General features: G+C 46.5%; 1 protein-coding gene across 5 annotated transcripts in view; it reads right to left on the bottom strand.

Moving 5' to 3' along the window:
• The window catches only part of PAX5 (paired box 5), a 135,938-nt gene that overhangs the window by 7,513 nt on the left and 108,204 nt on the right, over positions 1 to 20,221 (bottom strand). For all 5 annotated transcript variants that reach the window (XR_009490273.1, XM_059873355.1, XM_059873357.1 and 2 more), the window contains one exon: positions 6,664 to 6,750. Coding sequence is in view for 4 of the 5 variants with exons in the window: in XM_059873355.1 (XP_059729338.1) it covers positions 6,664 to 6,750 (87 nt within the window). In the remaining variant the exon portion in view is untranslated. The remainder of the gene's footprint in view (positions 1 to 6,663; positions 6,751 to 20,221) is intronic.

Raw genomic sequence — 20,221 nt, 5'->3', positions numbered from 1 at the left:
CTGGTCACTCCAAAATTACCTGAGTGATTACTTGAAGGCTGCTGGTTATAGCAGCAGCACAGAGTAAGAATAGCCCAGGCACAGAGTAAGAATCACACAGAGATTTTAGGCTACCCTAATCCCTAAAATCAGGGACAGTTGCTGTTAACCATTAGCAAAACGCAGTGCTACCTCACTGCCGTGTGTCCAACAGGCTCAATCTGACAGGCAAGCCCAGCTGTTCCTTCTATGCTGCTTTTGTCCAGTGCCACATCAGGAGATCAGCTCAGGTTTCATCACCAGCCTCCAGCTTTTCATTTCCAAGGGAGCACAAGCTGAGGCATCCAAAAAACAGAGCACACGCACACTTGCTCTTGCTCAGTATGTTGTGCAATGTGCTGCTCAGCACAGTTGGGCAAAGAAGAAAACTTCATCATGATCAGTATCCTACCACAGCATGTGGCACTCTGCTTCTGGAATCTTGAGGGGTCAGAAACAGAGGACTTTGGCTACTGGAATTTGTCTCCTGCACAGTGCTGTGGCAAAACAGGAGCTTGTACACAGCGTGTGGGTCTGTGTTGTCCTCGGTTGCATCCTTACTGATCCAGACATCCCAAAATCAGACAAATCCACTGCAAAGGGTTTAAACAAAGTAAAGCAATCTTCAGGAGTGTGGTCCTAGCTGACTAGAAAGACAGTTTTACTGTACACAAGAATAATTCAAGAGAGTCCATGAAATCACTGGCCAGGATGAACACTTGCAAAGATGTCTTTATACAAACTCCTAGGCAGGATCCTATCTGACGTAGGTTATTTACTAAAAGTAAAAAATTTTAAGCCATAGTCTGTAGGCGAGACTGGGGGTAGCGCAGTCAAGACAGATAGAGACGAGAGATCTCTGAAGCCAAGTCGTAGAACTTGCGGTTTATTGCAAAGGGCGTGGGTACAGAGCCCTGCTGGGAGCTGCCAACTGCAGCTCGGAGCAGGCCTGAGAGAAGAGAGAAAATGAGAGAGTAATAACGTAAAAAGGCAAGAGCTAAGAGCATAGAAAAGTAAGAGCGCAAGAGTAAAAGCAAGAGAACAAGAGCAAAAACAAAAACATCAGAGAGCGAAGTTCTCGTTACAATACAATAAATCATCTTCTGTGTTGAATATTCTGATTCTCACTAACCAATCTAATACAGCATACAAATCTTATAGCATTTACATACAGCCTATAAGAATCACTACATTACCATATTGTGCTACATTTTAAACTCTAAAACCTACTCTTCAGACCCCTTCTGCCAAGCTGGCAGAGTCTGCTCTGACCCTTAGACCTGCCTGCTTGCAGAAGGTATTGTTTCATCAAAAAAGATTACCTTCAGCCAGCCACACCATTGTTTTCTTGTTGTTCAGTAACTAAGAGATGTCAAAGCTTGCTTTCATTTCAATCTCGCTTATAGTTTCTATATTCTCAAAATCTTTTGCCAAGCAATCATATTTGTAAAACTTTCTTGTTTCATCTTCCCCAACAATAGTCAATGGTGTTAAAGCAGATCTCTTCAGCAGGTCATCATTCCACTTATGTTTACACAAGTGTAGTCTTGTGTTATCTGTTGAGGGCACCACAACTGCTATCCTGTGTTGGACAGATAGTTTTCTTCCAGGTAACTGACATCAGGTTAAAGAGCCCCAGCCTCATGAGCTATATTTCCTGGAGAATACTGGAAAGCTTCACAAAGACAATGAAAATCATTCTCATGGGTAGCCTAAAATTAAATGCTATATACTTTGTATCCCAGCCAAACTCAAGCCATTGAAAGCAGAGAAAACTTCTCTGGTTGAATTGGCCACTCTTGAATGAGTAAAGGCAAAAGTTAACAGCTGATCAGACCTTGAAATGTGCATGCCATGTCTAGCTGGCGTTTTGAGGATGTTCTTTGGGAGCTGCCCTCTTGGGGTGCCCAGTTTGCTGGCCCATGTCCCCTCATGGCCAAGCCAGCTGCACAGACGTCCCTGGGGATGGCAGGCAGTACCTTGAGGTAAAACATCTCACAGGCCAGTGAAGAGCCAGGTGGAACTGCTGTCCTCACCCATCACAGCACCAGGAGCTCAGTGTGAGGCAGGCAGTGAGGGTGGACATCAGAGATCCCAGTCCCCACTGGCATCAGCACTAGCACTAGCCATGGCAGCTCAGCTCAGGCAGGAGGAAAAACACACAGGAGGAATTCCGTGGCACCAAACAATTTCACCCTGAGTCATGGAGCAGTGTGTGGGTCCCATCAGAGCTGGATGCAGTGCTTTCTGAGGTTTTGGGGTAAATGGGGTCTTTTGGGGGTCAGAGCCTTTATTTTCATACTCCCTCTTCCTCTACATCTGTTCTGACTCAGTGCAGCTACAAAAAGCCCAATATTTCTCCCATGCATTTCAAAGGCCTTACGTTTATTTCTCTCAAGTTAGATTTTGCCAGTTTGCCTTTCAGCTGTGCAATCAAATAAGCTTGTATTTAAAGTGAAAAATGAAATCACTCCCTCTTCCTGTCACCATGCCCCCATCCAGAACAGACTAGTCCATCCTTCTATCATTTTTCCTTTCTAATTCATACTATCATCAATTTATTTCTTGACACAGTCATTTCTAGTGCCTACTTGTTCTCTAATCTTTCCACAGAATCCCACAGAGGAATTGAATCTAATCCTAATTGAGAGGCTCCAAGCCCTGCCCTTGCATGATGCCTTGCCAGAACTGGCAGACATGGCCCAGCGATGGTGCAGGCAAACCTTCCCAGCCCGCGCACAGTGATCACATCTGCATCAAACAGAACCCACAGTGAGCAGGAGTGAGACAAATGCTACAAGCCAACAAAAAATGACTTTTTTTTCTCCATTAGACAGTGTTGCTGTTATCTGCCCTTAGCATGCACATGTTGAATTGATCCTATGCTGGTGTGCATCAGTATGTGCCAACAGCCTGAGCCCTAGACTTGCACGTTTGCCTCTCATGAGCTCAAGCATGTGCCTCCATGTGCATCCCTGCACTGTACTGTTTGCAGGTCATTTGCAGAACAATATGGGGGAAAAAAAGAAAGGAAAAAGATGTTCCTTCCTTCAGCTCTTTGTCTGTGTAAGAGATGGAGATACCTATTTCAGCCACTAAGCCAGACCACCGAAGTGGCCAGGGTTTATGTCCTCTTCCCAGCACATTCCTCCAGGAACTTGGGGACTGTCCTCACTCCTGCTGTGGTTGAGGTGGGACTGAGTCATTCCCCACAGCAAAGCTGGTCATGTCTCTGACACCAACAAAGGTGTGCATGCCACCAGGGTGATGCAGGATTTGAGAACATGAAGCACACAGCAAAGCTGCAGCAGATAACTGACTTATGCCCCTGCTTCTGTTGACCATTCTAAAGGACCATGGCTTATTTGTCTTCTCTTCCGCAGGAGCCATGGGGCACAGAATCTGGGACTGCCCCAGAGAGGAGGGAGCACAGTCCCCCTTCTTCACTGGTTTCACGACAGCTAGGGCAGAAGAGGCTTGGTGTCTGGTGCAGAGGTGAGAAGCATCAAAGCAAGGGCAGAGCAGACAGCAGGGTAATGGTGAGTAGCTGGTGTTCTGCTGGGGCCAGACAACCAATTCCCAGTCTCTGCATGAATATGGTTCTGCCTTCCCCTGAAGAAACCACCACACACCCCTCCTCGCTGCTGCATACATACAGGACAAAGACTGGGGGCTAAAAACCAAAGCTTTCTCGCTGTTCTCATCTCTCTCCTTTTTCTCTCCCCCAAATAAAATTTTTCAATCCAAGTATCCTTTCCTCCACTTGCAAATCATGGCATTTCTCCTTTTAGCTCCTCTTTCACAGGTCTCAGACTTGTGTGATTGCTATGGTGCAATCTTCCTTGCCAGCACAGGGAATTAATTGAACGTAGGTGCTGCTAAGTGCTTACAGTATTACACTTTCATCTCAGTGAAAGGAGCAGGACTTTGTAAAACAAACTGTGTCAGGTAATGTACCAGTCCTGATTAATTTTGTCAAGGTTTCTGCTCTGAGACCGATACTGCCAGAGCTTGTTCTCAGGAGAGAATTACTAAATGCACTCACGTATACTCCTGAGAGGAGTGGAAGCATCCTGGATATAGTTCAAATTAACCTATTCTCCACTGCGTGTGCCCAGGCTCATCACACAGCACCTTCTGGGTGTGCAGGGAGACTTGGGGCAGGTTTAAAGGCCCTGCCACAGACTCCTACTTGCCCTAAACTACCAGTAGGATTAGCAGGCACTGGGGAGAAGGAATTGTAGGATCAGGCTTCCAATGACAAAGGTAGAGCTATGGATAAGAGGGATCTCTGTAAGGCACAAGAGACATCTGAGCCACAGACTGTGGTTGATTGCAGACATATTCTTGATCAGATCATACCAAGGTATTTGGACCTGCCCATGGTCAGACAGGGGATTCCCTCTCCAGGAAAATCCAGCCCCCCCCTCAGTTCTGTGACCAGACTGAACTGAAATGGTAAGTTCATATTTAGGACTTGCTGCAGAACAAAAACTCACCTTTTTTTTTTTTTTTTTTTTAACATGCTTAAACAAAGTATATTGAAGAGGACAAAAATAAGGAAGCCAAGATTATATATTTTGCATTTTCCAACAGAAAAAAAAAATCAGCATTGACATTAAAGCATGAAACACTTCAATTTCAAGAAAGCTACAGTTTCTGGAAAAATATTATAGCCTCTGATTCTTTTTTCCCTTGCCTCATTTAAACATATGTTCACAGCATGCTGCTGGGTAAATACTGCTGAAGAAATCCCCTCCAGCCAGAGAACGAGCTTTGCTGTAAGGAGTACACTATCCCCATAACTGCTCATATGTCAAAGATGAGTTGCAATTTGCCCCCAAAATCCATGATCCAAAAAGGAAATGAGAAAAAGAGGATGAATGTAGAAAAAAAAATATGGAACAGGTAAAAGATCCTGGCAGCAAGCAGTTGTCTCATGACTAGCCTCTGTATAAAGCCTTCTGCTGACCCAGACCTACCCATCTTCAGCATCTTCAGCATCTTCAGCATCTTCAGGGCATCACAGGGACCTACCTTGCCCAGCACTGTGTACAGCATGCTCAGAGCTGGTACAGGTCCATTGCCTCCAATAAAGAGCTGAGCAGGCCATGGCTGCACAGATGCTGACATAATGGAAGAGCCACTGCCCACGCCTGTGGGGTTGCTCAGGAATGGCTTTGGGATCGCCCCAGATAGAGTGCACACCTTTCTACTGGAGGTGAATACCCACAGGCAGGAACACAGTAAACCGCCCAGGAGCCTCTCCAGAAGTCCTGTCTTCATGCAGAAGAACAGGATGAGAGCTGGGTTGTCATTTACTTTTAGTATCATGCCAATTTTATTTAACAGTTCAGAAGGAATTTTTTTTTTAAGTTTTTTTTGTTGTTGTTTTACACAAAACCTAGCTTTGCAGGCCTATCCATGATGCAGAGCATTGCTGAAGCAGCTTTCCTGACTCAAAAGGAGTTGCAAAATGAGAAATGAAGAAAGCATAGCGTGTGCTCTTGCCTCTGGCAAAAGGATCTTCCCTATGCTGCTCAACCAAAATTCTGCCAGCACCACTGGCTGTGGCCATGGAAACAGTGGGTTTAAGCACGGGGACTCCCCTGGCTTTGTGCAGCTATGCCCATCCATATTAGCTGAAGATCTGTCTGTTGATTTATGATGGAAGCGCTAACAAACCCTTAAATGTGGCACAGCAAATAACAGCATTATACCAGCACCATGGCATGAGAGGCTGAGGCTGTCTATTGCTCCCGAAGGATTTGTTTAAGGACAAGAACCATGATGAATACAGCCTGGGTGGTTCAATTACATGGGGACTCAATTACTTAAAACAAAGAAACTGGATGAAAAAAGTATGACAAAAATTCAAAATTATTTCGCTGCTGGAGGTCACATATAACAGCCCTGTCATCCATAAATCTAGAAATCTCTAAGGCATGCTACTCCTGTGTTGAGAGATGACAATTAATTGGTATTTTACTTACCTCATCCATGCAAATTATGCAGGGAAAAATTCTAATTACTGCATGCTACATGTATATAAGGTCAAAGTGGGCCAGCTTTTGACGGGGTGTAAAATGGATTATGTTTATCCTTCACATGAGGGCCATGATCCTGCAGGAGTTACAGGGCTTCTGTCTCCCACTGCTCATAAGGACCATGCTGGCATCAGTGAGGCTGTACCAGTGGTCCCTTGCTGAGGAGAGATGGAGTGGGCATACACAACAACTGGGAGGCAAACACAACATGAGATCAGGGAGAAATGCAAAGCACACGCACAAGCAAGCAGCAATGTCATAGGAAGCAGTGGAGCTTACAATTGGCTGCAGGCAAACTGGCACCACAAGTTTTGTCTGAATGGGGTCCCTTACCCTCAGAAAACATGGTGACCCTGCTTTCCAGCAATACCCTATGTCTCTGGAAGGATTTTTATCAGAAGCAGGAAGACATTTGGGCCAGGTCTTCTTGTTGGCAAAGTGAACCAAGAGCAATCATGCACCCCAATGGGGACCTGCAGTTCCATTCTGGGTCTAAACAAGACTGAGGACAAGCTGGGACACACATTCTGCCCACCCCAGGGCTGGACAAACACTGCACACCTTGCACTGATCTCTCAAGACAGGGGTGAACACTTACCCAGGAGTCCAGGGTTGGGAAACCTCCAGGAGTCGTTGTATGTTGAATATTGTGGGTGGCTGTATGGGCTCCCAGAAAACTCGCTCCCTAAGTTAAAGAGACAAAGACAGAATAAAAGGTCATTTGATTTGAGATTACAGTTACCATTCTGAGGTAAAGGGGCTCTCCAGTGTGTGCTCTGCTCCACTGACAGCCACAGTAAAAGCACTGGTGGACACTCTGCCTTGAGGAAGGGAAATATGGAATACATTATTAAGTAAATGGGTGCAAAGATCTTTTACATGTCTTTTGTGTGCTGCAACCCAGGCCTCCTGAACTTGCTGCAGGAGCAAGGAAATAAAGAGAGATGGAGAAGCCTCTGGGAAACACTGATGGGGCTGGCCTTTGCCTCTCCAGCCCTACAGGACTCAGGTGACAGGCACGATACAAGGACAGGGCTGTCCAGATACAGTCTCTGCTACAGGAGAAGATGAACCAGACAATTTCTAGATATTGGATACCCTTCATGGAAAATTTGTCATGATCCCAGATATTTCTCCAACACTGTAACCCAAGGAGAGGGATGTTTGCTTCAGTTTCAGACAGATTTGAACTGTCCAGACAAAGGCAAAAATAGGCTTGAAAAATTACAGCTATTTATCTCCTCATCAGCTCCTATTCTTCCCATCTGTTTGTTCTCTTCACATGTCACCTGCTTCATACTTCAGCTGCAAGCTCTTCAGAACAGAGCCTTGCACCATGGGGCTCTGACCTGGCCCCTCCACCACACAAATGCCAACACTGCTGCTGTTTTATTAGGAAATATTTCTTGAATTACAGATTTCCTCCTCTCTCTCTTGTTCCTCCTTCCCTTCTCCCTCTCCCACATGTAAATATATACAAGCACAGCACAGCAGGAGAAAGGGTATGTTTCCTAAGGCACGATTTGAGGGCTGACAGGCCACAGCAGATGCTTGCCACGACCTCTGTCTGCTTAGGTCCTTGGCATTGGCATAGCCATGACCCCATACCCAGGCTGCCATACCCCAGCTAGGCAGTGGACCCCTGACAGTGTCCCCTGAGCATCTCAGGCTCAGCACCCTTGCCCCGTACAATGTATAGACCCAACATGGAAACCACAAATGGGTCTCCTGGCCAGTGAGTGGCCATGGTTTAGGCCATTTGCTGGCACACTGGCACCAGGGAATAGGAGATGATGCTCTGGTCACCAAAACATAGGGCCAGGTCCAGGATGGCTTGATCTCCATGTGATTCTGCTTCAGTAAACAAGCTGCCTCTCTGCCTGCATCACAAGATTAACAGACTGAGTGTTGACAGCAGGACCAGCCCAACACTAGTCTGCTACAGAAGTCTCTGTTAGCATCTCTTCCTTGTTTGTTTTCTGCAGCCCTTTGGACCCATGACACTTACTAGGATCAACCTATCCTCCCTCTCCAACACAGCTTCCATAGAGAGAAGGTCCTAAGTATGCAGCAGCAAGCGCTTCTACACTTAACACACCTTGCTGTGGCAACAACTCTCCACAAGCTCAAAATAAGGTTTTTCTTATTGCCTCTAAGGAATGACATTACTTCACCCTGAGCCAGGAAAAATGGAGCTGCTTCAAACCCTTCTTCACAGGGAAGTACACAGGACCTACAGTTCTTCTCTGCTCCTGTCCCTATGGCTGATGGATGACTTCAATGCCTGATGGTTACCTCTGTCAGAGTGCTCATTCTAAAAGAGTAAAGCATAGCAAAATTGACAATGCCCAAAGAGATGCGAGGAGCCACTCGACATACTGCAGCCAGTGGCAAGAGCATCCCCATTGCCTTCCACCGGACGGATCCATCTCTCTCCTGCAGGACACAGCAGCTTCTCTTAGATCCTTTCTGCCTCTGCATCAACACAATTGAGGCTGTTGTCTACCCAGAGTCCTCCCTGATTTTTTCCTGCTTCTACAGCTCCTCGGCATCCTGCTCGTCTCTGGCCCAGCCTGTGTTTCTGGTATTTGCCCAAGGCTGCAAAGGCAGGGGTCTGTCTGGGAACTTTGCTTGTGAGAGTCACGATGTTTCCCAGGCCTGAAGTCATGGTCACATTCTCCTCCAGTGTGTGGCACACTGAAATCTTTTCATTCTCTGGGTGCCTATTCTACAAGAAGGCTATCACACACCACCTTCCCCAGGGACTACATTTCTTCCTTTCAACAGGGAAGTGAGATTTTCAAAGGTTTAGCCCTGGTTTAGTTGCACAAAACAGCTGTGCTTCCTGACTGACATGACACACAAAAGCAGATGGGGAGTGAGCCTTGCTGCTACATCCTTCCTGAGAGCTGCGCAGTGCATGGACCCAGGGACAGAGTGGACAGGACAGCAGATGTAGATCGCTGTTGTGGGCTGTTTGAACAGAGTGCACAGAAAAGCTTGTCCTGTCATTCCTGCACCAGGAGCACCCCAGGCTTGAAACAAAGCTCACAATGGGCTGTTTCATGCCTGCAAAAGCTTCATCCCAAGGGGAAGCATTCTCCCCTTGGACAACATGACACCTCATTTTCAGCTCTCCCAGCACTCTCCTTCTTTTCCTTGATCCCTTCCTCCCTCCTTCCATCCCTCTCTCCCTCCCCTCTCCTATTCTCCTGGAGCTGCACAGACACAGTCCATTCCATGCTGATGCTGTGCATGCCATGGAGTGGGCAGCAGCACTTTCCAAATGTTTATCACTGCTGCAGCAGGGCTGTGGGTGGGAATGGGTTGACATTTCATTGTTTCATCCTCTCCTGTCTTGCCCTCCTCCCCCACCATCCTCACTGCCCTCCTCCCCACACTCACACACAGACACACATCGTGGACCCTCTCTGGGGGATGCTCCAGTGCCTGTCAGGCTGAGGCTTCCAATTCTCTGTTTTTTATGCCTCAGTGGTCAGGGTGTCAAGCTCCTGCAGTACAGACCAGCCAGAAGCCTGAGGAGTCACTGAGCACCATCAGCTCAGTGACAGTATTGCTCGCTTCTTAACATACTCTGCATATCCATCAGCCTTGCTGGAGCGTGGGGGGGAGGAGGGGGAAAAGAAAAAGAGAGAGAGAGAGAAGGAGGGAAAGAAGGAAAATGAAGGAAACATAGAAACATGTAAGAAGGGAGGGGAAAAAGAGAAGTGGGAGAGAAAATCTCAAGCCCTGTTCTTACCAATGCAAGACTTGGGCAGACAAATGGTACAGCCCTAAGTGAAACTAAGGTAGATGAATGAACATTGCATGACTGCTTCACAAATTTCACCAGATATTCCAATGTCCATCAACTACACTTCTTGACAGCACTTCTTAGCAGACAGCCCTCGCCCCATTCAAAACCAAACACCACAGATCAGCCATCCAAGGATGCACACACGCGCAGTATGTTGCGCACACTGACTGCCACAACACGAGGGAAGGGTGGGAATCACACACATCCCTCCTTCACGTAATATGAAGTTAGCTTTCTCCTCTGTAGTTCTCACCTCACTGAAACACAGACACAAAACAAAGGATTCCTGTGAGAGTTAGCTCACCTCTGTGCCACAAACCTGACTCTACACTCCACATACAGCTTTAGCCCTAAAGGGGTCAGACCATTCCATCATCCCCTCAGAAGTAGAGGTAAGGAGGGGAAAGAACAAAGACTCATTCTCGATAACACTGCTGCTACAAGCCAGTGGCAAGCTCTGGGAGATGCATTCCACCCTGAGATAGTGGGACAGAGATAGACAGTCTGATGGTGGTGGATGGACCTTCTGCTGCTGCAAAACAGTACTGTCCACTCTGCTGCATTCTTTCTCTGGGGACCATCGACTTATGTTTACCAGTCTTCTTGATTTTAAGGTAAGCTTCCTGAAAGTTTTCTTTCTGATTTGCAGAGAAGCTGAAAAGCATGAGTGTAAAAATCTCAAGAACGAAGAGACAAATGAAAAAATATCACCATGTTTTTCATACTCCTGTGGCTTTAGAGAACTGCTGCTGCAGGCACATCCACGTACCAGTACTGGGAACAGGCCAGGAGGATGAAGGAAAACTTCCTGCCCTGCAGAAAGCATGACCAGTTCTGAGAGAGGACATGTTCATCCAAGGTGTGGAAACTTCCCAGGACGGAAAAAGCCTGACCACTGTCATTACACTACATCATTCAACATGTAGAGTACCTGGCTGCAGCCCTATGAAGCACAGCAGTCATGAGTCCTGGGACTGTGTGACAGCACCAGCAAAACCAGCAGATTAGTCAAATGCTTTTGTCCAGCTGATGGTACTTTTGGATTGAAATGCAGAATCTGAGCAAATAGTCTGCAAAGGAGTTTCATATGCCACTTTAAGAATAACACTTAAGTCTCAAAAGACCTCATGAATCAGAAGCTCCAGAGCCAGTACAGTTCAACGGGAATGTTGGAGGTTAGGATTTTTCCTTTTTTTTTCTTCTCTGAGGGAATTTTCTCCCATTTTTTTCCTCCGAGATGATAACTACAATACTTGAGAGACAAAAGATGGGGCCTGGAGGTGGAGGAGGGGGAAGGGTGCAGTTTACTACCATCTCTAAGCTGGGGGGCTTTCTCTTAGGAATTGCACAGATACTGCAAGATTTTGGCTGGGGGGTGAGGGCCTTGGCTTGCTCGCTCACCCTCAGGATCAGAGGAGGGACGGTCGTGGTCTTGGTGCCAGGCTGCTGCTGTGGGTAGAATTTGCCACCACTGCAGAGTTCTGTTCTTTACCGCTTCTCCTTCCCTTTGCTAAGCCTTTGCTCATAGGAGCAGCGGTTGAACTGGGACCTTTTCAACACCGGAAGCGACCCTTCCCATCTGCTCAGGTGCCACAGGGGAAAATCTGGGACTCCAACCCATCCCCCCTCCAGAAGGAGCCTGGCTGCCACTGCCCAGTCCCGCTGTTTTCTGCCACTGATTTGGGCTCTGTGCTACACCTTACCCAACACCCTGTGTCTGCTGAGACCCCCACAGCTCCTGGCACGGCTTCCAAGGTTTTGCTACACTTTGTTTTGCCACCCCAGATATGCTCGCCCCTGCTGTTCCAGCGTGAGGTTCCTGCTACAGTGCATTTCACCAGCCAGTGAGGCACTAAGACTGGCTGCTCCCCATGCATTTGCCAAGGAAGCCCTTTTCTGGAAGCCCCTTTTCTCTCTCTGCCGCTGGCTCACCCGCCATTATCCCATGAGGGAGATGTGGCCGAGCTGGCGCCACAGCGCCCCCTGCAGGCGCGGGGGAATCACAGCACCCCCTGCCGGCCGGGAGCCACCGGTGCCCCTGCCGGCCGTGCCCGGAACTGCACTGGCGGGGAAAGTGCCGAGAGAGGCTGGGGCTGGGGCTGGGCTTTGTTTGTTTGTTGGTGCTGCTGTTGTTTGTTTGCCTTGTTTTACTTATTTATTTGTTTAAGTAAAGAACTGTTATTGCTTTTCCCCTATCTTTGCCTGACAGCCCCCTCATTTCAGAGTCATAATAAGTTGAAAGGTAGGAGGTAATATTTTCCATTCCAAGGGAGGTTCCTGCCTTCCTTGGCAGACACCTGTCTTTCAAGCCAAGAGAGAGCCACCTACATGCAGACAGACACAGGTTTGGACACTTTTTGCTGAGTTTTTTCAGACACCAGGTTTTTGCACAAGCATTTGGGACACGGAGAAGCCATCTGGAACATGGGGGTAGATGTTTGTTATCCATGTAGTGGTTACTAGTAATGCAGGTTATGCAACTGCAGGTGATATAACATGAAGGTGATGCAATGGACTCTCCTCCCTGCCACAGCCATGTGACAGCTCCCAGCTGGCGCCCAACAGGGAGAGTGACCATGACCAGGCAGCTATGCCATCCCTCCAGCCAGAGTTGTGGCAGCCGCTGTTTTCTCCACTTGTGTCCACTGCTGGGCCTTTTTGTTAATCAAGCTCTGCATTTAGGACAATGTGTTACGCAGCCCTTCCATGTGGCAAGAAATGAAAAGAAACCAGGAGAAATGGTATTCAAGAAACACAACTGCTTAAGAGACAAGAACAGAAGATCAGGGGACAAAATGCAGAGTTAGGCCAGAGCAGCAATATCTTCAACATTCCTTCTGGGGGTTTGGGAATAAGTTCAAAAACTATCTGCTGTATTTGTCCCTAGGTTGGTTTCCTGCAGACAAACCCATCTCCTTGTATGTCTAAACTCCTGGTGCCTCTACCTTTCCCTTCTGCTGAGGGATCTTACTGTAACTTTTCAAAATCAACATTCTCATGTCTTCTATTTGTTTTCTATTGTTTTACTTTGAGGAAGTAATCACATGGATCATAAATTTCTTCAGCGAATTCCAAAAGCAATCATTACCCTGGTAAGCAAAGACATGCTTGAATGCATGGGGAGCAGGCATAAGCACTGCACTGAGCCGTGTGTTCACACCCACACATCCCTGGCTGACTCTGTGAGGCAGCAGCTATCCAAATACAGCCTGGAAATCTGCTACATCAAGGTTCTGCTGGCCACAGGGCCAGTCACTGCCTGAGCTGGAGGATATAAATCAAAGCAGAAGCTTCTTGTCACCCTGGGTCAACACCACTCCAGAGACAGTGTCATGATCCAGCAGCTCAGGCAACATCACCCATGAAGTCAGAGGGACAAACAGCTGTGGGGGACCCTGAAGGGCAGGAAAAGGGTCTGGGCTCTAAGCAGAGAACAATAGCATGGTTTTCCCTCAGTAAAATAAACTTTCCTCTCCACATCAAGCCATTGCAGTGGTTTAGGGTGAGAGAGAATGAGGTTTGCAGTCCTGTGTGGGAAGCTGCTGCCTCTGAAGCCCACAGGAGTCATTCCATTAGAAGTTTTCCCCATGAACAGGAGAGCTGGGAAAAACCTTTCAGTTGATACCACAGGTCACAAGAAAAAAATGTTATTTCACATCACTAATATATTTTTGGCAATTCAGACAAAATACTTCAGTGAGAGTCATGGATTTGGGTTTGGGGTTTTTCTTAATCAATTGTTTTCCAAACAAATATTTTCCTTTTAAATTCAGAGAAAAACTAAATTTTAAATTTGAGTTCAGTGAGGGTAAAAAACCCAGAAAACCCAGCCCAACATCTCAGTAGTAAACTAACCATACCTTTGAAAGGAAGAAAGAACTGTGCATTTGAAGAAAAATCCACAGTAATTTTTATTGTTGGTTTCTGTTTTGATTGAATCTTGGACTTTCTTCTAACTTCAGCATTCATTAGCAAACAGCAGGATCAGAGATATACACTGCTCTAATGTAAAAATATCAGCTGCATTTAACCTGGGGGAGTAGCAACTCAGGGCATGCCACAGGCTAACCACCAGTCATCTGCCAGGTGTTCTGGTCCCTCACCTGCTCTTCGTGCAGAAGTCCCACAGGAGGAAGGAAATGGATCACCCTGCTTTCAGCTCTGCAGACCAAGCACACCTGGCTGCCAACTTGCCTGCCCTAGACCAAGCAGTCTACATGCTGCAGAAGTGCCAAAAAATGGGGCAAAATAACCAAACTACACTACTGTAACAAAGCAGGTATTTCCAAAATAGTGTCCCTCCCACCCCCAGGAAAAAGCTGAGCAGAAAAATACACTGGATCTAGCAAAAGCCTTCCATGATCCATCCAATTTGTTTCAATGAAGATACTCAGGGTCATAACCAACCAACAACCAGGACAAGCTGGTGGGATTCATAGATGAATCTTTGAAGGACAGGCTTGGGGAATGTTCTCAAGATTGTGTTACCAGAAACTATGCCAGAATGAAAGACATATCCAACATACGGCAATGGGTGCTGCAGCCAGATCCCCCAGGAGGATCTGGCAGCCTGGGGGGCCAATACACCCCTTTCAGATGCCACTCTCGTGCCCATTCCTGCAAGCAATCCATGCGCCACCCCAAAGAGACATATCTTCACTCTGAGCAGAGTGACACGTGATGGAAGTCCCCTGAGCTCAAGTCCCCTGGGTCATGGTGGGAAGACCCTTTAATAAAATGAAATGTTTCCAAGGGGGCTGAAAAATGTTATTCCGGAAAACCTCTTCAGTGAGTAGATTCAAAAAAAGGAAGCTGCTTTTCTGCACACCTCAGGTCCTCTGCATCAAAATGGGAAGCTGCTCTGATTGAACCTGCAGTTACCTGGCATTGTATTGACCAATCTATTTATTCTCACAGGAAAGAAGCGAAAAAAGCATTATAATGGAAAAGTTGAAATGCTTTCTGTACAATTAATATCCTACCAGCAGCCTTTTATATTCCAATGATGGAATTGAAAATACTAGATTTCAGCAGAAGAACAGCCCTCACAAATGTTTTTCAAGTGAAACTTTTCTTAGATGGGACAAAACCTTCACTTGTTGATCTTAAATGAAAAAAAGCTCTGACAAACAGTGAGTCCTTAGAGCAGAAAGCATTTTACCTATGTTGTTTCAACACAACATGACAAAACTACATCAAATATTTCACCCACCTTTAGCCAAGACAGAGTCTGGAGCTGTGCTGTGCTGCAACCATCAGGCCAACCCTGAGATATTGGCATTCACAGGATCCTAGGTAGTGCCACTGATCTGTACTAATAATTAGACAGCATTCTGCCTGTAGGAATAACCACCAGAAAATGTGGCAATAACTGTTAATTACAGGGGCCAGTGGTACAAGCCAGACTCTGCTTTGGCTGCTGAGCATCTGCAACATCCTCCTTAAAGAAATCTGAACAAACAGAGGAATACTTTTGTTTGTAAGAACTATTTTCTCTCCTAAAAACATGAGGAACAACACATTTTTTTTTCCCCAAGAAGAAACAATATATACATTTATATAAATACATATACAAAAGTATACCCTTCATGTTCATTTACCTACAGACACTATGACAGCAATCCACCTGGATACCACCTGGAAAATGCTAGGGGCAAAACCCAGGGTCTGCTCCCATAGCAGGTAGGGTATGGCATGCAGAGCTATTGACAAGGGGACCAGGCATTCTTTTTCCTGGGATGTCAGGGGCTGCAGCAGCAAGGGTGCACATACAGAAACACACCCCACATATAAGGACACACACACACACACACACACACACACACACACACACACACACACACACAAGACCTGCCAACACGGACACACAGGTACGTGCATGCTCCTTACACGTGCAGGCTTGTAAATCCACCGGCAAATCTGCTGTAAGTGGTTCAGTAGATCACTTATAATCATCTATGACGCCCTCATACACTCACCAAAAGCACGTCCAGTTCATGTCTGTCCCATCCTGAAGTCATTGATTAACCCTTCAGAGAGTGGCTGAGGTGCAGCCATCTCCTAAATTTTCACCCATGCGATTTCAAAATGAAATTAGCCCCTGCTTTGGCTAAATGTTGCTGCACATCAGCCAAGGAGTAGTTTATTGCAGTTGAGAACAAACATTCTCTTACATTCAGAGAGCATCTTTCCAAAGTTCCCAGTCCCATCAAGACTGCCAATTTAATTTCTAATTAATTTGAATATAATTATGTGATCACACAGTTTGGCCAGTCTTTCTCCCTTATTTTATCTTTACATTAGCCAACACTGGTCATAGATGTATTTTAACAGTTCTGAGTGGGCTGTCATATTGTAAGAAAACAGTAACATGCAGATTTTTGTAACACTACTGCATTTCCAAGAAGCTATGAGGCACAGAAATCCCATCAATGACTAATGAGTTGTGGGTTAAGGTGGACGTACCTTGCTGAGAAGTCACTGTAGTATTCTCGACCCGTGCTGCCTGCCATAAAATTTTAATGCTGTTTCTGACATATTTATGAAATACCTCACCTAGTCTTTGCAAGATGACAAAAAGATTTACATCTGCAATTACTGCAAGCACATAGGTTTTAGCTATGCACTTTAAACTTTTGTACACAAAGGTATTTAACTTTAATACAACAAAGGTAGGTGGTGCCACAGAGCAACCATATTGGAACTGCATTAGGAGAGATTTATTTCTCTATACCGGAGGACAATTGCCCAACTCATCTGAATATAAGATGGCATTGCAATTAATTGCAGTGAGGGATTTGTCCCTTCCCTCTCAGCTGGCCCTGTAGAGTCATCTCCCCTCTCCACCAGCCACTGGCATGCAGACTCTTGGGATCCCAGGTGGACCTAGCAGCAGGAAGAGGCACTGCCAACAGTGATATCAAGACCAGCAAGCCCCACTGGGCCATGTGCAGAGCCTCAGCACCAGTGCTGCCAGGTATGGGCTGGGAACACACTGCTGTTCCGTCTGGTTGCTGCAGCTGCCCATTCCAGACTGTCTCTCCTTAAGCCTGGTTGGCAGGGCTGCTGCAACCCTCTCAAAGCACCCTTGCACCCTGTACAGAGTACAGGTGAGTGCCAAAAGGTGGATGCATGACACAGAGAGAATGCAGGGCATTGAGTACACAAGGGGGCAGGGTAGATGAGGGTCACAGAGCAGACAAGGGACATGTGGCAGATGAGAAGCACAGAGTGGGCAAGTGGCAGAGGATGGACAAGGGTCATGGAGCAGATGAGCAGCACAGGGGATGCATCCACACAGAACATCACTCCATGCCTTTGTGTCTATGCGCTCCCGACCTGAGCAGAAGCAGCCCTGTAGCACATCAGGGCAGGCACCATTCCACCTTCTTTGCTCCAGACTTACCATCTTGGTAGTGCAGATGGGATGAAAGGTAAACAACTGACTCAGAGAAATTAAGTTTTGCAATATGGTTTCATTCCAAATTGGTGTAAAAGGTCACAAGAACTATATTGTGGGATTAAAATATCTGAGCTAGGCAGAGAAATATTACAGTTGGTTCAGGCGAAAACATTCCACTCCATGCTTCATCCTGACTTGAGCCTTTTCTATAACTTCAGCCTTCATAATGACACTGAAATGTGTGGCCACCTCCAGGAATTACACAATAATTTACCTCATAGCAGAAGATACAATGTCACAAGCCATAGTAACATAGACTACCAATACTGTAAAGCCTGGAAATTAAACATTTTGGCAGCTTGGTACTTGCACATTGCTGCTGGCTGTTTTCAATTATATTCCAGGGTAGGTGTGGGAACATGAGCAGGAAAGCATCTGCATGACTGAGGGAGCATCCTCCCACATCAGCACAGTCTCAGGCATTCTTCTGGTGCCCAGTCCTTGGTGACTCCCAGATCCCATCATGGACTGGCCATGGCTCACCTGGGACTGGGACAGCAGCTCCAGGAGAAGGCCAGGTCCTGCCCTTTCCGCCAAGGTGGCAGCATCATTGAGAAATGGAAAAGTCTCCTGTGCTCACCTCCTGTGTGGACAAGCTCTGCAAGATGAGCCACACAAATTTCAGCATCTCAGCTATTCTGCAAGACCAAGTTTTCAGCTGGATTGAAGGCTTCATCTATGCCTGGACTGGGGCTTTAGCACACTAGCAGGGTCTGGTTTCCCCACTCTGATTGTAGGAAGCTTGAAATACAGACACACATCCCCAGAAGAGATGATGTCAGGTCTTCTTTCTGACACCAGAGACAATGTAAATGAATGCCTAAGTGACAGAAGACAGATTAATTTCTCACTTAATTTCCACTGCACTGCTTTGGTTCTACATCACATCCACATTACAGTCATCCTTTAAAGGCAAAGAATAAAATCTTGTCAGTCAATCTCTGGTGTCTGGGAATGTGGCAGCTCAGTCCTCCGGCACAACACATGGGACACTTTGCTGGCAAATTCGTTGTAGCCTATGCTATTTCCAAATAATGTCTGCAGCTGCTTAGCCTGACTTGATCCAGCAGAATCAGCCAAAAATGGTGCCAAGGAAGAGAAGACACTGGCAGAGAAGGAAGTCTCCTCCCACACATAGCAAGTTAATTCTTGAGGGCATCATGGCTTGCCATGGTACATGCCCCAGGGGATCCATGCCCCCCAACAGCCTAGTGCACACCTTACCAGGACCAGGCTCCTCACTGCCGCCGGGCATTATGTTTCCTGACTTTAGTAAATGCACAAGAATCAAAGACAAGCTAGCCTGAGCTGAGATGGCTCCTTCACCCTGAAGAAGGCTAGTAGGAGAAAAAGATGGGGCCACACCAACACCCTGTGCCCACACCTTGAACAGACAAAGCAAGCAGGCCTTCTCCTACCTGGGCACTGTTTGTCCCACCATGGACTCTGTGGGACAAACACCAAACCTCTCCACATGAGTAAAACATCCACGCTCAACCAGCAGTTACTTGTGACAAACTGTTGGTCGGGTAAATCACCCAAGACTGACAGGATTTAATGCAACTGCTGCTGAAAGGACATCAAGTCAGTACAAGAGCGTGGCTTTTAGTCTTTTTATGTAGTGATTGAGGAAGGGATACTTAGACTTCCCAGCTTACTCTACAGTCACTGCAGAGCCTTATCCCAAACCTACTGATGTCATAAGAGACAGATGACTTTTTCTCATCTGAAGTGCCCCAGTGCCATATTTGCTGACAGAAACAAATGAATGCATACTTTTTTCTGGAGACCTCTCACTTCCTCATGCAGACTGTCCCTCCTCTCCTGGCCCAGAACATGCATCCCATGAGTAGGAGACACATCCTCAAACTCTCAGCTCCAGGATCCCCTATCCAGGGGTTCACACCTGCCTCACATAGGCCATCACACAATAGGTTTCCAACACAAACACTGCTTCCTACAGATGAATAGCCTCTGCTTTAAACTGTGTTTTCAGAGGAGATTTCTGCTGTGGAAAAGGGGCAGCTCTTGGAGCACATTCCTTCATTTTTATTACAGTATGTAATTTTGATTAAAAGTTCTCACTTGATTTTTCTTTCTTTCTGTTACCCCATTTTATTTCTTTTGCACTGATCACATTACATTCAATTGCACTGTACTGCAATCTATTGTAATGTCCAAGCATTTTCACTTGTTTTCATAAAGTCTCAAGGAATCCAGAAAATCCTGGGAAGAGAATACTTTATTATCATAGCATTTCAATTTATGCCATAGCCATAAGTTCTGAGAACTGCAGTTTACCACAGAGCAGATGTTCTATGTTCAAACAATCCTAACTTCAAGCACACCCTCTCTGACAACAATCATAAAGAAATCAAACCTACCATCTCAGAAAAAAAGTCCAGCAAGTAGCAAAAATACTGAATTCATAAACAACAGCCTGCCGGAGAATGGCTGCTAAGTCCCCACAAAACCTCTACGGGGTCATCCTCTCATGGCAGAGAGGAATGGTGAGGGAGCTGGGGATGCTTGGGCTCAGGATCTAGTCTGCAGCATCCCCTTGGCCACAAAAATGCTGGAAGCAGGAGGCTTCCATCTCATTACAGGGCAACTTCTTGACACCTGGAAGCTGGGTAGATACTGAACCCGTCTCACCCTGAGCTAGGCACCTTACTCAGTGCATACAGAAACCCATGTTGGGGATGGTGTATGAGAAGTCCCCTCTGAGACAAGAATCTCAGCAAGAGGTGGTCTAACCAGGGTCTAACGCTCAGGAAGAAAGAAAAAGCATCATCCCAACCCTCACCAGAAGGAAGCACTGGACAGTTGGGCCGTTGAGCTCAGATGTGATGGGAACATAGACTTTACTCTCCCATC

This window comes from Haemorhous mexicanus, chromosome Z (genome assembly GCF_027477595.1).
Source record: "Haemorhous mexicanus isolate bHaeMex1 chromosome Z, bHaeMex1.pri, whole genome shotgun sequence".
NCBI lineage: Eukaryota > Metazoa > Chordata > Aves > Passeriformes > Fringillidae > Haemorhous > Haemorhous mexicanus.
Note: the sequence above shows the minus strand (reverse complement) of the source record. Positions and strands in the feature narration are given on the sequence as shown.